This window comes from Aethalodelphis obliquidens, unplaced genomic scaffold (assembly GCF_003676395.1).
Source record: "Aethalodelphis obliquidens isolate GAN/ISIS:26980383/991018 unplaced genomic scaffold, ASM367639v1 scaffold118, whole genome shotgun sequence".
NCBI lineage: Eukaryota > Metazoa > Chordata > Mammalia > Artiodactyla > Delphinidae > Aethalodelphis > Aethalodelphis obliquidens.
In genome coordinates, this window is record NW_020838062.1 from 566,533 (window position 1) to 581,875 (window position 15,343).

General features: G+C 44.8%; 1 protein-coding gene across 7 annotated transcripts in view; it reads left to right on the top strand.

The window, feature by feature from the left end:
- The window catches only part of MTM1 (myotubularin 1), a 98,236-nt gene that overhangs the window by 38,021 nt on the left and 44,872 nt on the right, over positions 1-15,343 (top strand). For all 7 annotated transcript variants that reach the window (XM_027097909.1, XM_027097905.1, XM_027097911.1 and 4 more), the window contains 2 exons: positions 5,250-5,360; positions 9,554-9,655. In XM_027097909.1, the coding sequence (XP_026953710.1) occupies positions 5,250-5,360; positions 9,554-9,655 (213 nt within the window). The remainder of the gene's footprint in view (positions 1-5,249; positions 5,361-9,553; positions 9,656-15,343) is intronic.

The following is a 15,343-nucleotide window of genomic DNA, read 5'->3' on the forward strand; positions in this document are numbered from 1 at the left end:
CAGCTGCCTCCTGGATGTCTGTACTTGATTCTCAGTCAAACCCAGGGTGTTTATTTTTATTAGTTTTCACTTTATTTTTTTTTCTATTTTTTAAAACATCTTTATTGGAGTATAATTGCTTTACCATGGTGTGTTAGTTTCTGCTTTATAACAAAGTGAATCAGCTATACATATACATACATCCTCATATCTCCTCCCTCTTGCGTCTCCCTCCCTCCCTCCCTCCCTATCCCACCCCTCTAGGTGGTCACAAACCACCGAGCTGATCTCCCTGTGCTATGCGGCTGCTTCCCACTAGCTATCTACCTTACGTTTGGTAGTGTATATATGTCCGTGCCGCTCTCGCGCTTTGTCACAGTTTACCCTTCCCCCTCCCCGTGTCCTCAAGTCCGTTCTCTAGTAGGTCTGTGTCTTTATTCCCATCCTGCCCCTACGTTCTTCATGACCTTTTTTTTTTTTTTAGATTCCAAACCCAGGGTGTTTAGACACTCAAACCCAGTGTGTCTAAAATTCATAATGTTAACCTTTCTCCAGAACCCCCTCCTGTGCCCTTCATGTGTCTTGGTGGGACCACCATTGTCCCAGACACTTGGGCCTGCCTCTGTGATTCTTCCCCACGGCTCACCTCCTTCTTTTGCTTTCCACCTCGGACACTCTCCACTTTCAGACCCTCACGGTGATCCTGTCACTTGCACTGAAACATTAGCTTCCAGGACTGCAGGGAATGGGTGGACCCTCCCTGTGCTGGTGCGGAGTGCTCGGCGCTGCTGGACGCATCTGCATACAGCCACCTTATGGCGTTGCAGACCTCTGCCCAAGACACATTTCCCAGATCCCAGTCACCCTGAGCCAAGCCCTGGGCTACTCCCCAGGGGATTCCCTTGCCACCTGATCTTAAACCTGGCCCATTTGGTTTTGCTTTTGTTTTTTTAAAATAAAATTCCCATGCTTTCCCACACGTGTAGCCACTGTCACTGTACCTGTTTTTGGAAGGCCAGTCTCCAGCTGCTGTTATTCCACCCTTTAAGGATCATCTTTAACATTGCCATCACAGCAGAACCATCGTGTGACCCCATCAGTTAGAAATCGTCCTGCCCTCTCTGACCTCCCGTTCCACTTCATCTGGATTTTTTTAAATGGCTCTTGGCACTTACAACCTAGCATTGTGGCTGTTTGCGTACATGTGTCTCATTTCCCAGACTGGGCCTTGAGCTCTGTGAGGGCAGCACCTACATCTTAATTCTCCCCGTGGTCCCTAGCATCCAGTAGTTTCTGTTACTCAGTATGCACTCGAGAGAGAAGGCAAATGATTGCATCTTCTAAGCTGTTACATTTACTTCTCAGCTATTTTAGATACGTACAGGTACAGAGGAATAGATTTTGAGTTAGCATGGACCTTTGGGAATCCTTAAATATTTAATGATACTTAGATAGTGATGACTCAGGTTTCTAGAGAGTAAAGCTAATTTTCCTATTCCTGGATCTTCCAGTTGGGCTTCCTGGGTTATCTGATCTTGAACCTGTCATTCGGGGAGAACGTGGCAGGTTAGCCTCATTAGACTGTGGGTGCCTTTGGTCAGGAGCTGGCTGGTTCTCCTCAGTGTCCCATTTTCTGGTTTGTGTTGGGTCAGGGTAATCAGAGCTATAGGAATTTTCTTGCTGCAGGAACAAAGAACAGGAAGGTCTCACTCACTTCTAATCCTTCTGCTTTTTAAATTTGCATTCTTGCTTCCATCTTGATATTAGGATATCAGACTTTTATTTATTGTCTACTCTATGTATTTTTAGGTACAAGTTTGATATTTAGGGGTACAGTTGAATAGACACTCGTAAATTTCAATATAATCTAAGCATAGTAACAGACTGCTTGATAGTATTTTATTATTATTATTTTTTTTTAAATTTATTTTTGGCTACATTGGGTCTTTGTTGCTGCGCGTGGGCTTTCTCTAGCTGTGGCGAGCGGGGGCTACTCTTCGTTGCAGTACGCGGGCTTCTTATTGTGGTGGCTTCTCTTGTTGCAGAGCACGGGCTCTAGGCGTGCAGGCTTCAGTAGTTGCGGCATGCGGGCTCAGCAGTTGTGGCTCACGGGCTCTAGAGCACAGGCTTAGTAATTGTGGTGCACGGGCTTAGTTGCTCCGCGGCATGTGGGATCCTCCCGGACCAGGGCTCGAACCCATGTCCCCTGCATTGGCAGGCGGATTTTTAACCACTGTGCCACCAGGGAAGCCTGATAGTATTTTTTTTAATATCTTTTTTTTTTAAATTTTGTCTGCACTGGGTCTTCATTGTGGCCTGTGGGCTTCCGTAGTTGTGGCACGCGGGCTCTAGAGTGCGCAAACTCAGTAGTTGCAGCACGCAGGCTTAGTTGCTCTGCAGCATGTGGGATCTTACCCAGGGATCGAACCAGGGGTCAAACCTGCATCTCCTGCGTTGGAAGGTGGATTCTTAACCATTGGACCACCAGGGAAGTCCCTTGATAGTATATTTTTAATAACTAGATTATATTGAGAAGTAAATACATTATAATATGCAGCTACATATGTACATGGTTACTGAGTAGTGTCTTTAATCTCTATGCATTTGGAATTCGGTCATGGAGTGAGGGGTCTCACCGCATGGCGCCAGCTAAAAGATGCCTCCTTATAGGTACAAACAGAAAGCCCTGTAACTACTTGCTACAGCATACTGATCCACTATATTTGCAGAGCACAGTTATGTCTTTGCTCTAATAATAATAATAACTTGCATTGCTATCTAGCTACCATATACCGGGCACCATGCCAGTTACTTTAAGTCCATTATCTCTAATCATGCCTACTTTACAGGTAAACGTGGCTGAGAGATACAGTAACTTGCCAAAGTCATCCAGTTAATAAATGTCAGAACTCAGATTGGAAGCAATTTTGTCCAACTTTAGAGTCTGTGCTCTTTTCTCTACACCACGATAGCCATACTCTCACACTTTTTAAACTTTATTTTGAAGTAATTATGTACTCTCAAGAACTTGGAAAAATAGTCCAGAGAGTTCCTGGGTACCCATCACCCCACTTCTCCAATAACTGCACTGCTTTATCAAAACCAGGACATTGAATGGCACAGTATAGTTAACTAAGACTCTGTACTTGACTTTCACCGGTTTTTGCATGCACTCATTTTTGGCGTGTTTTTGCGTACAGTTCAGTGACATCTGATGCCATGTGTAAATTCATGTCACCACCACCAACAGTCAAAGTATGCGACTCTTCTGTTGCTACAGAACTCCCTTTGTAGCCTTTGTGCTCCCTTTATAGCCACGCCCTCCTTCCGTTCAGCCCCGGCAGCCACTTCTGTGTTCTCCAGTTCTAAAACTTTGTCATTTCAAGAATGATATAAATGGAACCATACAGCACCTTTTGAGATTGGCTTTATCCACTCTGCATGATGCCCTTAAGATTCTTCCGGATCGTTGCGTGTATCCATAGTTCATTCATTTTTGTGGCTGACAGTATCCCATGGCATGGATACACCACAGTCTTATACTTTTTTAATTTCTAGAACACCCATGAGCTATATTTATATTTTGTGAAGAGATGCTTAGTTTGTTGTATTGTGTTTTAAAGAGAAGCATTTAAAGTAAAAGAAGAAATTAACTTTATTATTTGTATTCCCCCCAGAGGACATCTTTTAAAGAACAAAAACTCAACAAGCAGCTTTTAAAGTATTTGTTAGTGGGCTTCCCTGGTGGCACAGTGGTTGAGAGTCCACCTGCCAATGCAGGGGACACAGGTTCGTGCCCCGATCCGAGAAGATCCCACATGCCGCAGAGCCTGCGCGTCCGGAGCCTGTGCTCCGCAACGGGAGAGGCCACAACAGTGAGAGGCCCGCATACCGCAAAAAAATAAAAATAATAAAAAAAAATAAAGTATTTGTTAGCAAAGTCATCTAACAGAGCATTAAAGAAGATACTGGCTTAAAACATTTGTGTAGCCCTTTCTGTCTCTGTCCATATGAATATATATTTTACATTATTGTAGTCACAGTGTATTTTGTATGCTGCTTTTTTGCACTTAAACTTATTTTTCCATGTACCATAATTATTTTAGTAGCTGCGTGCTTATTCCATCAAGTTGACTGACTAATTTTCTTCGCCCCAGTGACCACCTCTGGCTCTATCGAGCATCTTCACGCATGTAGCTTTTCCTCCTGTTGCTCCACAGCTGTAAGATAAGGTCTTAGGAGTGCAATTGTGGAGTCAAAGGGTAGGACCATTTTTATGGCTCTGTTGTTGTGTGTTCCCAGACCTTGGCTTGAATCTCAACCCTTCCCTGTAGTTACTAAGCCAGTTACCGAAGCTTTTTAAAGCTTTGGTTGCAACATCAGGAAATGGGAATACTTCACCTGTGTCCAGAATGGTTGTGAGGACTATACACGCATTGGCCTTTTGTGGTACCCGGCACAGATGATGTATTCCGAACACAGCAGCTGCTGTTATCTTGGTGGGACGATCTCGGTACGACTTTACTGACGTTATTCCGTCCTTCGTGCCAACAGCCCTCTGGACCCCTTGAGTCCAGCGTTGGGTAAGGAGCTATGGAGAAGCATTGTATGCCCTCAGGCCCTTCCTTTGGGAAGAGCACCCATGCCTAAGATAGGCACCGCTTCCCGATGTTTGGCTTCCAGTGGGGGAATACGGATGTGGAAGTTCACGACAATGAGACTTGAAGCAGGTGGTGTAACACCAGTCCGAACCGAGTGCTGCAGAACTGCAGAGGAGGGAGTGGTCAACTCTGATCTAATGGGAAGCGGGGCGTCGTTGGAGAATGTTGGTAGTTGGGAAAGTCAGATCATCCTAGGCAAAGGGAACACCGTGCACAGAGCCCCTAGGCCTGAGTGTAGACAAAATGTTTGGAGAATGGTGAAGGCATCTACTTAGTTGGAGCGGAGAACGTTGTGGGACAGCAACCCACAGAGACAGGTTGGGAGCAACGTCCCGGGGCCCTCGAGTTGTGTACCTAGGAGTTCAGGCTTTATTCTGCAGGCAGTGCAGAATGGCACACATTTGGGGATGGATTTTGGTTGCATAACTGACTATTTTCACGCTTGCTTTTTCATGTGTGATCACTATCATGCTTTTATTCATAAAAGGTGGTAAAAGGGCCAAGGTAAAAATGCCCTGAAAGCACATGGGTTTTTTTTTTTTAAATATGTTTTTGATGTTTTAATTGTACTGACAGAAATACTGACTTGTGTCTTTTTGTCCATTACAGGATTCTGCTCTAATACTTGATGTTCCTCTGGGTGTGATCTCAAGAATTGAAAAAATGGGAGGCGCCACAAGTAGAGGAGAGAATTCCTATGGGCTAGATATTACTTGTAAAGTAAGAGATTCAGTACTTTCTTACGGGAAAATAGGCACGTTAGCGTTGAATGACAAGTAAAAAGTGAATGTGGGTTTAAAAGAAAAATCAAAGACCCTTGTTTATCTGAGGCCCTGGTGTGGTTCTCCCTTCATGATCAAGCGCTCCAGAGCCTCCTGGGGAAAGAGTTCCTATGAAAGGGACCTGCTGTCGTCCTTAAGTGTGAGAACCCGAGCCAGTCAATTGGTTTGCTTGACTGACTAGGAAGAAAACTTCATAAATCACGTTTCACACTTTTTTGTTTTTGCACAAGTCTGCTCCTGGTGTTCCTTCGTGTGATGTGTTTCCAGCCAGACACCTTCACATCGTAACAGGAAGGAGAAATACAGGAGGTTTTTCCCTCTGTGAAGAGTCTGTGTTCTTACCTCTCACAGCCCCTCCCACTTTTGCTTAGATGGTGGCCTCCTGTTATGTTTCGGCATGGGGAACAGCAGAGATGTAGCGATAATAACGTTCAGTCAGTTATAATAGTAACTGTTTATTGAACATCTCTGTCGGTCCAAAGAGGTACTAGGGGCTTTGCATTAAATCCTCAGGGCAGTCCTCTGAGATGGACAGTGGTGTCCCCATTGTATAGATGGGGAGCCTGAGGCTAAGAAGAGTTCGGTAACTTAGCTAAGATTACCCAACAGATGGCAAAGTTGGAATCCAAATCCGGTGAGATAATCATTTTGCAAACGACGGAATAAACCTTCTTGCAAGAAAACTTCCTTCTCAGGTATTCTGTATCGGAAGACTACAGTGCCCAGTCCTAGAAAGAGCTAGAAGGGGTTTGGAGCTCATCTGTCCCAGTGGTTCCCGCAGCTAAATATGCATGAAGGGAACCTGGGAAGCCCTCTTTGGGTTGACAAAGGTAAAGCTCTGGGTTCTACCCCAAATCCCCAGATCATCTCTGAAGGCTGGGTCCCAGAGGCTGGGGCTGTTTCATGTATCTGACCCTCAATCTAGTGCAGGGGTCAGCAGACTTTTCCTGTCAAGGGCCAGAAAGCAAATATTTTAGGCTTTGTGGGCCAGCAGGATCTCTGTCATATGTTCTTCTTTGCGTTTTGTTTTTTCTCAGCCCTTTTAAAATATAAAGCAATTTTGGCTTGAAGACCACGCCAACACTGACCTGGGCTGAAACTTGCTGACCCCTGGCCAATCCAAGTCCTTCATTCTGTGGATGGGAAATGAGGCATTTGCTCAACGGGCTTCCTTGCCTATGGGTCCCCGAGGAGCTGATGCAGGAGTCAGAATCCCAGCCCAAGTCTCCTTTTCTGGTCTTGTGCACTGTGATTTCTTAAAGCCAATCTCCTGTCCTTTTGTTTGGATTATGAAGATAATACCTTTTTGTCTCCAGTTTGTACAAGGTCAAGACTAGTACACTCTATTAGAAAGCAAAGGATTTTGTCACGATGAAACTTGAACTGAAATTCTCCCTCACTCCCCACCTTGGCTTGTTTTTGTTGTTTTTGGTTGAATCCAAGCTCCCTTAATGCCTTACCTATAATCCCAGCTACTGTCTACCCTTTTGGGCCTAGAAATGTGGGGATTTACTTTTAAGGAAGGTTTATGCATTTTGCATAAAAAAATCCATGGGAGGAGAGTGTTATATTACAGTACTCCAGGGAAAATGAGGTTTTGATGATTTCAAAGTGACTTTCATTCTAAGCAAGTTGAAAGAAAATCCTATTTGTTGCCTTATCAATGGGAAAAACTTGTATTTAAATGTTAACCCCCCCAAATTAATAAGACAAAGCACACTCTTACCCTTTGACTGTTTACTCTAAGAACAAAGGTCTTGGGAACAACTCGGCAGGCATAATTCTCAAATGTTAAGAATGTATGTTTCTTGGAATTAGTGTCAAGCCCAAAGACAATGGCCTAGAACAGTGTCGTAGCACAACCTTTTAACTCAGTTATCTCCCTGGAAACACGGATGTTGAGCGTTGAATTCCGTTTTCTCAGGAACAGACCTGAAGGTGACAGAAAGAGAATCTGCTGCAGTGGGGCAGAGACTTGCCTCCTGTCTCCCGTAGGTCCCCTTTCACCTGCAGGCAGTAACCACAGTACAACCGTGCCGCTTCACCGAAACAAGAACGTAGAACCCCTACAAATTTGGCTCCACCCGGTCCGTACGTGGGGATTTCTGCTTGCCAGTGGCAACTTGCACGTGATGGATAGAAGTCGCAGTGGTTGTCATCTAGCAACCGAGGAGAAGGTAGCTCCGAATATGTGAATTCTTACCTGCCAGGCCCCATGCCATCCCCTGCTGACAACTCAGAGCTTAAAAAAAAAAAAAGCAGAGCCGAACCATCCCACCAGGGCTGTTGCAACAGGGGTGTGTTTACTCGTTTGTCATCACGAGGCTTGGCTCAGCGCCGAGTGCCCCAATTGCTAAACACCAGAGGTCTGACTGCGAGATTCTTCTACCAAGAGGCTCTTTCCCAGGTGTCCTTCCCTGATGGCTCAGGCTCTAGGAGACCAGGTGCAACTTACCCCTCAGTATATGCTCGTATTTCTGTTACAGATTTGGTGATCTGCCACCTGTGAGCCATTTGCCTTTTCCACTTCATTTTTCTTGTTGGCAAGACAGGGTAGTGATTCTTCCTGTCCTTTAATTCCATCTGAATCAGATGGCCACACGAAGTCGCTTGAATCACTTGTACTTCGGCACATCGAAAGTCGTGGTTTGAATCACTGATGGACCAGAATAAATATTTATCTAGAAATGGTCTAGTTTCTGGTTGAGTGGTTAAGAGCATGATGTTACAGAGTTATCATCGGAACCAAGGCTGGTCAGAAGAAAATCCTTCATACGTCTGTGAGCCTTGGGGATACTCAGCTAGCCGGTGCTAGACTTGGGGTTCGTTGCAAACCCCTTGAAAGCACGTCATCTGATTGAAATGATTATTTTTCCATCTACTTGCCTAGTGCTTTGCATCATGAGACAACAACTGGCATCCCAGCGTTCTTGGGATATGTCGTGAATCAGTTTTTGGATGTTATTGAGTTACGTGCTTTTAAAATAGAAAGCATGGGATCCTGGAGCTGGCGAGGCCCCGTAGATGCCATCTGTATACAGGGAGATCGGTTTGGGGTCGTTGATGAGCGGTCTGAGAGCCCGTTGCCGTACACTCCCTTCACTCCCCTTTGCATTTTGGGATGTGTGTGGCACGGCCTTTGCTGCTCCTACACGTTGAAGACTTAGGAAGCTTCAAGCACGCTGTTGACATAACAAATGAAAAAGCACTTGGAAAACTATGAAGATGGTGACATCCGAGAGGGCAGGGGCTGGATCTGTCTCACTCCTGAGGTGTTGAAAGTGCAATGCAGAAGGTAACAGCCATCACTCAGCCACAGCACCATGAGTGATTTAGGAGACAACCTCAAAACCCGCCAGCTTCGAAAAGAAGTTCGAATGTTATGTCTTCTGCTGTGTAATACAAATTGATATTTAAGGGAGCTTATTTTATTTGAATTTGGTTTAAAAGAAGGTTTTCCTGCTTATTAGATATGTGTTGGAAACTATCCTTAAAATCTGGTTTTGAGCATTAATTCTTAGTTCCTAGAATCATAGTCACTCCTACTATGGGGCACCTTAATGTGCTCTTTATAGAAGTCTGTGAAAGTAAAATTGTTTAGTAAAAAATGTATTACATTACTTGTATTAGAGCTTAAAATGCCGGTCATTTCCTAATTTTTAAAAGGGAGACTTTAAAGTTAAAAGCATGAGGGGAGAGGGAGAGAGCTTCTGTATTTTAATGACATGTTTGACAATTTTGAAATGATATTTTGTGGCAGATACACATTTGAAAAGTCCTAAGAATAAAATACTGTTTTATAATTAAAATACCTCGGAAAACCAGAGTAGACAGGCACAGACATGATGCGCAAGGCAAGGTTTGATTTTTCTTTTTATCCAGTGAACTTTAGCTCTGTCTACTCTTTAACACGAGTTGTCTTGTCTTTACAATCATGACTCTGATGGAAATATTTTCAGGTGTTCTTAAACCGGATGTTTCAAAATATTGTACAAAACAAAGTAATTTTCTTAGTAGTCTAGATTTATTGCCCATTCAGGTAAGTGGATCTTCTACCTGAATAGAAGGTTTTTGCTAACAAATGTGACTCGATTTGCAGACTGAACTGGCGCATTTCTCCTCTGCCCCCAGGACATGAGAAACCTGAGGTTCGCGCTGAAACAGGAGGGCCACAGCAGAAGAGATATGTTTGAGATCCTCACGAGATATGCCTTCCCCCTGGCCCACAGTCTGGTAAATTCCAGGGTTCTCCGCGGTGGCATCAGAGGGCTTCTGGGTGTCCGCTCCTTCCTCTGTGCTGCGCTCCCCAGCGTGCTGTGTGTACGAGGCTGTTCATTACAGAAGGTTGACCCGTTCCCTGAGGGAGCGGGCCTCTGCTCTGCCAGTCTTTGTGGGGTGGCTCCTGCCAGCCCCGAGCCTGCCCTCCACCTGGGCCAGCCCTCTTCCAAAGGCAGCAGGTGGCGAGGTGACCACGAGCATGTCAGTGTAGCACTGTGACGTCACATCCCAGAGCTCGTCGCCCCCTACTTGGGACCCAAGAGTGAGCCTAAGTGCCATTTAAGCCAATGTGCTTCTCAAATGCAGATTCGTGGCTTAGGTGCTGCAGGCCATCACTGGACAGGGGAGGTTTCTTTCTTTATTTTTAAGGAACGGCACTTTAAATGTCATTTGATAGCGTTGACTATATATTTGGCAGGACACACTTATTATGCATTTAATTACTTACAACCTATGACTTAGTCCGTCGCAAGTTTTGGGCTGTGTATACCGAGAGTTGTTCCTTCCTATTTAGTAGACTGAGTAGTCTCACTTTGTTCTACCACGGGACCGAAATAAAGCTTTCCACGTGTCTTGCTCTTCAAACCATCTTCCTTCATATTCTGCCTTGATCTTGCCTTCTTTTTTTCTGTCCTCTTACCCCCTCCTTCTCCTCTGCTTGACTTTGTTGTTTTTCTTTTTGAAATGTAAATTTCAAAAGATTTATTGATTTTATTTTTGGTAGTGTTCTTAGCATTTTCCCCAAATGGTTGTTTTAAAATTTTATTGAAGCATAGTTGGTTCATAGTGCTGTGTTAATTTCTTCTGTACAACGAAGTGACTCAACTATGCATGTATGTATATATATATATATATATATATATTCTTTTTCGTATTCTTTTCCATTATGGTTTATCACAGGATTCTCTGCTTGACTTTAAACAAATGTGGAAGCAGACGTCTGCTAAGGGGAGAGCAGGGGAATAATTCTTTAAAGATGATTCTTTAAATAAATAAATAAATAAATAAATAAAGGTATGCCTTTATTTTAAGTATGGAGTAAATATGCCTCCAGCTAGACTGAAGGTGATGAAAGAGATCATTAAATAGAAGAGCTCCTTTGTAATGGAGCTCTTCTTCCTATGCCCGTCTTTTATCTATCTATCTATTTATCTATATTCATTTATTTATTTGGGGGCAATGAAGGCTTAGATTTTTTTTCTAGCAAGACAAGGCTTCTCTCTTCCCAAATTTCATCAGCAGTTGTTTCCGTCAAAGGAAATTCATGGTTGATGGAAAGGACAATTATACAAAGACTGTGGTGGTCTAGAAGGATCTGGAGTACTCGTTATGAGTCATGTGTTGATTGTAGATTCAAATGTGATGCTTCCAGGAAATGCACTGATATCATAGAGTTGAATACATTCTTAGCCTTTCCTCAGTTTTTGATTAAATATGTGATTTAAAAGATATTTCAATATTAAAAATTTTAAACTATTAGGATAAAAAGAGTTTAATGGGAACACATCCTCGGAATTCCTATGAAAGTGAGAATGTACATCTAATCCACGAAAATTCAATGAGGGAATGGGTTATGTCTTGGGTTTTGCATATCTGGCTTTAAGTGATCAGAGATTTAAAGATGGTTCACATAGCAGGGTTTGTTTATTTATTTATTTGTTTATTTATTTATTTATTTATTATTTTTGGCTGCATTGGGTCTTCGTTGCTGCTCACGGGCTTTCTCTAGTGGCAAGCGGGGGCTACTCTTCGTGGCAGTGCACGGGCTTCTCATTGTGGTGGCTACTCTTGTTGTGGAGCACGGGCTCTAGGCGTGTAGGCTTCAGTAGTTGTGGCATGTGGGCTTCAGTAGTTGTGGCTCGCGGGCTCTAGAGCACAGGCTCAGTTGCTGTGGCGCACGGGCTTAGTTGCTCCGCGGTATGTGGGATCTTCCCGGACCAGGGCTCGAACCCGTGCCCCCTGCATTGGCAGGCAGATTCTTAACCACTGCGCCACCAGCGAAGCCCCACGTAGCAGGTTTCTTCAAACCTCCTGCGAGCTGAGGCCCCAGTCCGTCTCCTACACAATGTTGCTCCATCAGTCATCTCCTTTCTCTGGTATCTTCTATCTCCTTGAGAGTTTACTCCCCTAAAAAGAGGTCAAGTGTCGGACCAGCTTTCCTCTAAACTACTGTCCCATCTCTCACTTCAACCCAAACTTCTGGAAAGAATATTCTAGGCTGTCCACATCTCCAGTTCACTCATTCCTCCAGCCCATTCTAGTATCCAGTTTTATCACAAGTACCTTCTTGGAACTCAGACCTCTTACTGGCCAAATTTAGTGACTCACTTCAATCTTCATTCTGTTTGATCTCCCCTCAGTGTTCAATAATTTTGACCACCCTCTTGCAAGTCTTGGTTTCTGTGTTTCTGTACCATCTTGACTGTTCCTTCCCAGTCTCCACTGCCTCTGTCTTTTCCTTAAAGGTAGACATCTTGATGGTGGTTCCCTGTCAGCCCTCTTGTCATGTTACTCACTTTGCCTTGATGATTTCATTTAATCCATAGCTTAAGCTGTCATTGCTGTATGGGCGATTTCTAAATCCAGCTCTGACATTGGCCTTGAGTGAATCTTCATGAGCCTCTCAAACAGCTTCCTCTGGAAGCCTGTGAGAATCATAGGCTCAGCATCTCCCTGACCTCTTTGCAGTCAGCAGGCCTGCTCTTCAGCCGACATCTCCCTCAATGTGGATGATCCTCAGTTGCTCAGATTCGAGAACTTGAAGTCAATTCCCCACCCCAATCAGGCATAACATTTATTTATTTTATTGAAATAGTTGATTTACAATGTTATATTAGTTTCAGGTGTACAACATAGTGATTCAGTATTTTTACAGATTATACTCTATTTAAAGTTATTATTCTGAAATATTGGTTACATTCCCTGTGCTGTACATTACAACCTTGTGTCTTATGTACGAAGTCAACTTTCTCATTCCCCTGCCTTACTTCTCCTATAGCCGTATCAGTTCCAAATCCCGTAGGTTTTGCTTATTAGTAACTCTCAAATATTTCTTCCCATTTCTCCCTGTGCTTCCCAACTCACTTCCCTTCATTCAGTTTCCTTCCCTTCCAACTTATCCTACACAATGCTGTTGTCTTTTTTTTTTTTTTTTTTTAGGTATGATCATGTCACTCTATATCCCACTCTCCACACACAAAAAATTCTCAGTGACTTTCCATGGAGTCTCAGTGACTCCAACCACACAGGACCACCCTGTGCTTCTCTGGTATACATAGAACTTTCTCAACTCAGGGAAACTTTGGTTTTCCTGTGCCCTTTACCTATGGTCCCCTCATCTCTTTAGAGCCTGTCCTCCGCCATCTTGCTCAGTCCTAGGTCCTTTCCCATGCCATGTGTGCTCCCTGGTGGGAGTTCCTCTTACCTCTCAACCTGTCAGACTTTGCAGGTCCTTCTACTAGAGCACTTATCTCCCTCAGTCTGCCTTATGTCATAATTATGTAGGAATTACCCATCCCCCTCTTATACTGTAAGCTTATCAAGGCGGGGATCAGGCTTTATCTCTCTAACCTCAGCATAATGACTGCTGCATGGCAGTTGTATAATGACGGCTTTTTTATTGAACACAGGTTTAGTGGAAAGTGAAGGAAAAGTCCATTCCATGGAAACAGATGGGCTGGGTTTCTGGATATTGTGGAGCTAGTGCCAGAGCATAGGATTCTGGGTGGCTGTCATTGGAGTGGTCCACAGAGGGGTTGATTTCTCAAGTCTATGGTGCTTTGCCTTATTTTTCGTGTCTGTGCTAGGAATCCCTACTTTTTTCTTTAGGAAGTCAGTAAAGTGAAAAACTGGAGAGAAAAATGGGAACTGAATTGCTTATATAAATTTTTGGAAAATTACATTCTCGAAGTTCTAACCAGTAAAAGCCATCTTAAAAAAAAAAAAAAAACTAGTCACCAAAACAATACAAGATACAGATAAAAACAGATCAGCTATTGACGTGGCCCTTGGAATATTAGCCCCTGCTAGTCCATTCAGTGTGTGCAGCTATTTCATCAGTTAGGTTCATTTCAGAGTAGTGTGTTGTTGGGTGGTGTTGGGGAGCCATGAAGGCAGTTGAAAAGTCGTAGTAGGATGAGTGATACCTGCTCCCATTTGGGGATGTGACAGAAGTGATATGACAGATGTGTATGGTTCCGATATAGGGCGGTTGATATTCAGTGCTGTAAGAGAAAGGCCGAGGAAGCCTTCTGGGGATTCCCAGGGGGAAGGGCACAGGTCCAGCCTAGATTGGAAAAGCTTGCGTGGAATCGATAGTCATTTGTGTTGGGCCTTGGCAGGATGGTCATCGTTGCCAGTGGGCAAGGATTCCTGGTGGAGGAGGTGGCATTTCAGGCAGAGACAAGACCCTGACCCTCAGCATAAGGGAGGGAAAGCTGGAAGTGATGAGAGCTTACGAGGGTCGCCAGGGATGTTTGGCTGGAGTGTGGCGGGGAGGAGGAAAGCTGGGCGCATCTGGTGGACGGCCCTGCCGGAGTCAGGCGCTTGTACCCTGGGAAGTAGCAGAGACTTACTGAAGGTTTCGAAGTAAGTGATGGGACTGAATACAACGTCACGAAGAACAGATAGGAGAGGAGAGCTCAGGAAGCTGGGAGGGGAGTCAGAGGGAGGGCCAGGCGAGACGGTGGTGATGCGGCCGGAGACCACACGCTTGGGCAGTAATTTGATCCTGGAGAACAGGGAGAAGGCTGAATCATCCTTCCTTCTGAGGTCTGCGGCCCGAGTGGTGACAGAGCAGGGAAGTGAGAAAAGGATTTCGTTTGGGGAAGCAGGTGGAAGAGGGGCCGAGGAGGGAGGAATGGGGAGCTCTGTTTCGTTTGCGGGGCAGTTGGCATCTTCTGACAGAACTTACAGCAGCAATTGCGGGCCTGTCCCTCAGAAGAGAGTCCAGAGGTATAGATCTAGAATCGTGGTTCTCAATCTGTTTGGAGTCGTGGATTCCTTTGGTGATACGGCGTAAATTATGGTGTCTCATCCCCCGAAAGATGCGCTATGTACAAAACTTGACATAAGATTTTAGGGGACTCGCAGCCCCTTGGAAGCTCACCTGTTGGTCCCAGGTGAGGAACCCTGGTGTGTAACAGAGGAGCCAGCAAGGTGAATGAGGATGGTTAGAGAGGTGACAGGAGAGCCTGCAGGGTGGGGTCTGCTGAGGCCGAAGGCAGACAGAGGTCTGAGAAGGTAGTGATGGGTGTGTGAGGCTGCGGGGACAAAGACGAGGCTCAGGAAGAGTCCTTTACATTCGATGACTACAAGTTCCTTGGGGCCTGGACGCGCTAGCTGTGGACTGCTTGAAGCTGGGACCTTCTTTCCTCATGTTGTTCCCCAGCGCCGAGTTCAGTGCCTGGCATACACTTATCGAACTTTTTTGAATCACAGAGGATGGTCTGGGTAGAGGGGACCAGAGCCAGTTGGTAGAGGTTTAAAGAGAGAGGGTGGTGTTTCAAAACAAAAATGGTGGTAGCGGCCAGGTTGAGGGAAGATGTGTTTCCCTGAGAATCCGAAAAAGGTGAATGAAGATTTGTGGGCAAGAGAGAGAAGGGTTCCTTTCCTGAGCGGGATCCTGGGGAAGGCAGAGGGGGA